Source organism: Oryctolagus cuniculus, chromosome 12 (genome assembly GCF_051225735.1).
Source record: "Oryctolagus cuniculus isolate XC-2025 breed Fujian yellow rabbit chromosome 12, ASM5122573v1, whole genome shotgun sequence".
NCBI lineage: Eukaryota > Metazoa > Chordata > Mammalia > Lagomorpha > Leporidae > Oryctolagus > Oryctolagus cuniculus.
This window is the reverse complement of record NC_142878.1, coordinates 108740517-108746669: the sequence shown is the minus strand read 5'-3', so window position 1 is coordinate 108746669 and position 6153 is coordinate 108740517. Positions and strand designations below refer to the sequence as shown.

The 6153-nt window shown below is 63.4% G+C and overlaps 1 protein-coding gene across 3 annotated transcripts; it reads right to left on the bottom strand.

Moving 5' to 3' along the window:
• Window positions 1–591: 591 nt before the first annotated feature.
• Window positions 592–5968, bottom strand: LOC100328613 (polycyclic hydrocarbon-inducible cytochrome P450c). Of its 3 annotated transcripts, none has more exons than XM_089309164.1 (7): window positions 3931–5968; window positions 2774–3636; window positions 2287–2413; window positions 2105–2194; window positions 1888–2011; window positions 1670–1756; window positions 592–1561 (listed from the first exon to the last, which is right to left on the bottom strand). In XM_089309164.1, the coding sequence occupies exons 1-7, from the start codon at window positions 4112–4114 to the stop codon at window positions 1270–1272; spliced, it is 1767 nt and encodes a 588-aa protein (XP_089165290.1). In that variant the 5' UTR covers window positions 4115–5968; the 3' UTR covers window positions 592–1269.
• Window positions 5969–6153: the final 185 nt, after the last annotated feature.

Here is a 6153-nt window from a genome sequence, read left to right as displayed (position 1 = left end):
TCCTTCTCTGTCACTCTGCCTTTCAAATGAATAAACAAATCTTGAAGAAACTTGAGCCACAGTCTGGTATCAGCCTCCAGTCCCACCGTGGCTGCAGGACCTGAGCCGCAGATCACAGCTCTGAGCTGTGAACCTTCTCTCACCCAAGCTGCCCCCAGAGCTCACAGTGTTGTCTAATGTGCCAGCCCCAGGGGACGGAGGTGCTCCCTCCCCTCTCAGGAAGGCTTGGCTCAGGCATCCCTGGCCTGGAGGGGCTTCTCTCACCCCTGGCTCTGGACCCCTCCCTCCCATACGCACCTGCCCACAATTCACTGGAGGACGTGTTTGTGTGTCGCTCCCTCAACCCTGGAAAGCAGGGTTTTAAACACTGAGTCCCCCAGGCTGAGTCAGAGGATTCTCCCTGCCAGAGGCCAAGGCACACAGCAAAGCCATCGGGCCTTGGCCCAGGCAGACTGCCTGAGAACAGTGGCTGCACCCTCTGCCCCCCCGCCCCAGGAAAACCCAACTCAAGACTGGGCCCCAGGGGGCAGCCAGACGGGTGACAGCTTCACTCAAGACACAAAACAAAGTGTGCACCCACAGGACGCAGGATGTCTGGTAGTGTGTTTATTCACACCGCCACGCAGCTGGTTAGAACCCTCTCTGTTGCACTCAATAAATGGCTCTTAAGCAAGCAGGCAAGCGCATCACAGGGCGTTAATGTTAAAGACAGACATTTCAACACGGGATGTGGAGAAGGCACTGGGAACACCAGCCCCTGTGCCGGCACCCGCTCTGCTCTCTGCTCCCAGGAGACGGCCCTGTTTGTCCCATAGGCCCAGGTGTCCCAGACCCCCAGGGCACACAGCTCAGCCCCGCTCCCGCAGTGGGACCCCCTGGGGACCAGCACCCTGGGCTGTTTCACCCTTCACTCCTGGCTGCTCTGGGCTGTCAGCGAGACTACACAGGCCCTGATGGGGCCCGCTCTCGTGTTTCCCCAGCCAGTCAGCACCCACATGGTGCCTGCCACCCGCGGGGCGTGGGGGCTTCCAGAGAGTTCATCAGAGGCCCTCAGGGCCTCCTCCCTCCAGCAGCTCCTGTGGGGGCCCCCACCGCGGTCAGCACGCAGAGGGACAAGTCCAGAGGAGGGGGCAGGCTGGGTTCCTCTGGTTTGCCCACGGCCCAGAGAGCACAGAATCAGCCTGACCAGCGGCTGTGAGCTTCAGGCAGAAGTACAGCCCCCTGCACAGGTCCCCAGGTCAGGCTGCCCAGTTAGGCCCGGGGCACAGTCTAGGCCTCGAAGCGCAGCTTTGCTTGGAAGTGTTCACAGCGGGCGTGCTTCATGGTCAGCCCGTAGATGGGGGTCATGTCCACCGTCGTGCCGGGCGACACGCTGAATTCCACCTGCTGCAGCAGCGTGGCCAGGAAGAGAAAGACCTCCAGGCGGCCGATGGTCTCCCCGATGCACTTGCGTTTGCCCAGCCCAAAGAGCAGCACCTTCTCCGTCAGCGCCTTGTCCACCGCGCCGCTGGGGGTGAGAAATCGCTCGGGCCGGAAGGCTTCGGGGTCACCCCACAGCTCCCTGGAACCAGAGGGAGGCAGCTGCTTGGGTTGAGCCCCCCAGGAGACCGGCTGAGACAGCCGCCCACACCCAGGAGGCTCGGAGCCGTCCCTGTCCCTCCCAACTCACGGGTCGTGGTTGTTCTGCCACTGGTTCACGAAGACACAGCGTCCCTTGGGGATGTAAAAGCCACCCAGACTGGTGTCCCTTGTGGTGCTGCAGAGGGAGGAGGCTCAGTCAGGCTCCTGGCCACAGGAGAATGAACCCCTGTCTCCCACCACCACCCTAACCAAGCACGCGGACTGCAGCGATGCCCGGGAGGCAGGACTGGATCCTCGGAGCCTCACCTGTGGGGGATGGTGAAGGGGAGGAAAGAGGTGTGTCGGAAGGTCTCCATGATGACGGCCTCCAGGTAGGGCAGCTGGGGTCTGTCGGAGAACCGCGGCCGCCGCGCCCTGCCAACCACAGCGTCTGCAGAGCACCCGGGGGCGGTGGATCAGGGGCTGCACAGACCTGGCCTGGGAAGGCCGCCTCAAGCCTTTGAAGGCCGTCCCCACCACCTACCCAGCTCCTCCTGGATCTTTCTCTGTATGCTGGGCTTGGTCACCAGGTACATGAGGCTCCACGAGATGGCAGTTGTGACCGTGTCAAACCCTGGGCGGCACAGAAGAGAGGGAAAATGACTCAGCTGGCGAGCCAGGGCACGTGGGTGCTGCGAGGGTGCGGGGACGGGGGGTAGCTCCTACCAGCTCCGAAGAGGTCCAAGACAATACCAACGGTCTTCTCGTCCGACACCTGGACGTTGGCATTCTCGTCCAACCTGTCCACCCGGTAGTGCTTGATCAGGCTGTCCGTGATGTCCCGGATGTGGCCCTGGGGGGGGGGGCGGGGCGCGCAGGTGAGCGCTATCCCACCTGGAGCCTCGCTCCCACGAGCACCCCCTGCAGCCGCCCCTCGAAGGCTCTGGCCTGCCTTAGAACGCAGTAGCCCGACTCAAGCGACACGGATGCACCGAGCGCGGCGCTATTACCGGGATGTGCTTCCCACCCTTTTCCTTCCCGGCCCCCGAAACCGCTGGTGCAGGAGCCTGCGGTGAGCGGCCACTGCTGTCTGGCTCGTGGAGAGGTTCCAGGTCCTCGGCTGACTTCTGAACCCCAGGCGATGCCTCCCTGAGGCCTTGCCAAGCCCCCCAGGGCCCTCCGCCTCCCCGGCCCTGCGGCCCGTCCCCCATACCTTCTCGAAGCTTCTGCAGTGCTCCTTGACCCTCTCCTGGGTGAAACTGTAGAACCTCTCATTCAGGTCCTTGAAGGTGTCCAGGGCAGGGTTGGGCAGGTAGCGGAGGATGAGGAAGAAGTCGGCGGGGCTTCCGGAGGCCGCCACCTTCCCGAACTCATCGTTCAGGTTGACGAGGCTCAGCAGCTCCTGGTCGTCGTGGTCATAGCGCCGGCCAAAGCACATGGCACAGATGACATTGGCCACGGACATCACCACGTACCTGTAGGGGTCGAAGTGCCCCACCGCCGCCATCAGCTCCTGGAACTTGCTGATGAGGTTCTCGGCCTCCTGGCTCACGTGCTCCTCCAGGTAGCAGGAGCTGGAGGAGGCGGGGTCGGAGGCCACGGAGAAACTGTTCAGGGCGTTCTGGGCCAGGCGCCGGCGGGCGGCCCACACGGGCCCCGAGTCTGAGCCGAAGATCATGCTCTGGCCCTTAGTGACGAAGGAGAAGCTGTAGAGGTCAGGCCGGCCCTTGAAGTCGTCGCCCTGCCGCACCAAGGCCTGCTTGATGGTGTCCAGGCCGCTGAGCACCACCACGGGCGTGGAGCCCAGGCGGATCTGGAACACGTCCCCGTAGCGCCGGCTCAGCCGCGCCAGCGCCACATGTGGGTTCTTGCCCAGCGTCAGCACGTGCCCAAGCAGGGGCCAGCCCCAGGGCCCCGGCAGACGCTTCAGGCCTTTGGGGACCCGAGGTTTTGAGGCTCCAGCCACCCAGAACACCAGGCAGAAGACGGCAGAGGCCAGGAGCAGCTCGGTGGCTGAGATGAAGGTGGGGAGTCCAAAATCGGAAACCATGGCGGACGTGGGGGTCTCCCTGGTGGCTGCAGGAAGAAAGCAACGCAGCCGTCAGGTGAGGGATGAGGGGGAGCCTCCCCACCCAGAGCGCCTCACTAGGCGCACACCGGAGCAAGCTATGGGGAGAAGCCACTTGTTGAGCTGCCCTACTGTGCGCCAAGAACGTCCTAGTCATTCTCTGTTCAGTAACGGCCACAAGCCTGCCAGGGAGGCCAAGGTGAGGCTCAGAGAGGGCAGGTGATTCGCCCAAGGTCGCAGAGCCAGGAAGTGGCAGCTGCAGACTCAGCTGCTGCAGGGGTCCACAGCGTGTCTCCCCCTACCTCCCCGTGAGTCCCACCCGGCGCTGGAGCCATTGCATCCACACAGTTTCCTGCCCGTGAATGGCGTCCTCAATGTCCAAGTGGCCCGTGGCACGCTGGAATAAGCACAGGATCGGAGGGTAGCATACCGAGTCCCACCTCTCTCGTTCGGGACCCTCGCAATCAGCCAGTCTTCTGGCCTCATTGCACGCTTGGGGAAGGCTGACCTGCAGAGGGGGCACGGACTGGCCCTGAGCCTCCTGGGGACAGTGCTGAGCCGGGGCTCGCCCCCCCCCCCAGCAGGCTGCGAGCCTCTAAGGAGCCCTGGAGGAATTCTCCCAGAACCCTGCCTTTTTTTTTTTTTTTTTTTTTTGACAGGCAGAGTGGACAGTGAGAGAGAGAGACAGAGAGAAAGGTCTTCCTTTGCCGTTGGTTCACCCTCCAATGGCCGCCGCGGCTGGCGTACCACAGTGATCTGAAGGCAGGAGCCAGGTGCTTCTCCTGGTCTCCCATGGGGTGCAGGGCCCAAGCACTTGGGCCATCCTCCACTGCACTCCCGGGCCACAGCAGAGAGCTGGCCTGGAAGAGGGGCAACTGGGACAGAATCCGGCGCCCCGACCGGGACTAGAACCCGGTGTGCCGGCGCCGCAAGGCGGAGGATTAGCCCGACGCCGCAAGGCGGAGGATTAGCCTAGTGAGCCACGGCGCCGGCCGAACCCTGCTTCTTTGCTGCTCCATCCCAGGGTCTACGCTGGGCAGGCAGCGCAAAGGCCACTGCCAAAGCCACACCGCTCTCAGCCCAGCCCTCTGAGCTCCTCCCACCCGCCCTTTATAAGCCGCTGGAGATCAGGTGAAGAAATCCCGGCCAGGATTTTCGTTGAGCTCAACTCTCAATGAATGAAGAGTCCCCGCCTCCCCCTTCTGCTGGTCCCCAGGGGCAAGAGTCAATGGAAGACTCCCACCAGGCCACCCGAACCCAGGGAGTCAGGAATGGACCTGAACCCAGCAGAAGCGGAGACAGTACTGCCTGCAGGCTTGGTCTAGGAAGGGCGAGTGCATCGTGGACCATTCTGTCCACGGATCGGGCTCTGCCTGGGGCCCCGGGCTGTAGGTAGGTCAGGAGGCCCGGTGCTGGGGTTCAGGTGGGTGTCGATGGTCATTTTACCTTTCTGCAAGAGAAAGCAGACCAAGAGCCACCCAGCTGTGCCCTGTTGGAGGAGCCGCCCACTCCGTCTTACAGTAGGGGCTCCACGTTCCCACCTCAAGCCCCAGAGCCCCCTGCTGCTGTCGGCAGGTTTCCTGCAGGAGCCGAATCCCCAGGTACACTAGATTCTAAGTCCCTGGATGAGCAGGGCCACTGCCAGGCCTTGGTGGCCACGGGGCCCCCTTCTGCTCAGTGGGTGTCCGGGGACCTCCAGCTATGTGCCACGGGAGGAGGCGAAGGCCCATGGACTTGGCTGTCCCACAGCTGCCTGCCTGCAGAGGAGCCCACAGACAGGGAAAGTGGCTGGGGAGAGCACAGGTGTGTGTGTGTGTGTCCTACTCAGAACAGCGCTCTGGTAAGCAGTACTTGGGAAAGAGGAGCCCACTGGGGCTGCCCTTAGATAGGGCACGGTACAGCTGGAAGAACCTGGCAGGCTCCCTGGGTCTGCCCTCCCACCCAGAGAAGACCCCTCCCCCAACACAGAGCCTCTACCCCCCAGGTGGCCCCGATGGGGGCAGCCCCAAGCTTGCCCAGGGTGTGTGGGCATGGAGCTGGAGCTGCCCGTGGAGTCCCGACCAGGGCTGGTGTCTGTACGCACAGGTCTGGGACGCGTCGTAGGAACTGGGCTAAGTCCTGTCCTTCCCCCGGCCTCAGTGCCCCTACTGGGGGCTGCACTGACTGGCCACTGAGGACAATCCCGGCCTCTGCTGCTCCCTAGGAAACCCTGTAGGCACCAAAATGTTCCTTTCACAGGGAGTGAAAGGAACACTCACCTGCACTCACCTGCGGATGCAAGGTGCCGAGCTCCTCTGGAAGTGAGAGGGTGAGAGGAGACTCCAAGGCACGGTCACCTCCAGGGTGAGGGCCAGGGCACTGCCACCTTTATAGGAGGCTGCGTGTGGCCACGCCTCCTTTACTGGAGGGGGGGAGGGAGGGGCTGCCCCCGGTGGGTGGGGGGGAGAGGGAGGGCTGCGGGGCGGGGGGCTGGGCCCTCCAGGGTGGGACGAGAAGGGGGAGGAGGGGACAGACAAGACCTCCAC

Bases quoted from the DNA above. Each gene is read 5' to 3' on its own strand.
- LOC100328613 (XM_089309164.1), bottom strand. From the start codon at position 4,114: ATGAGGCCAGAAGACTGGCTGATTGCGAGGGTCCCGAACGAGAGAGGT. The intron at 2,414-2,773 runs GTATGGGGGACG...CCCCCCCCCCAG, and splicing joins ACTGCAGAAGCTTCGAGAAG to GGCCACATCCGGGACATCAC. The intron at 2,012-2,104 runs GTAGGTGGTGGG...GGTGCTCTGCAG, and splicing joins AAAGATCCAGGAGGAGCTGG to ACGCTGTGGTTGGCAGGGCG.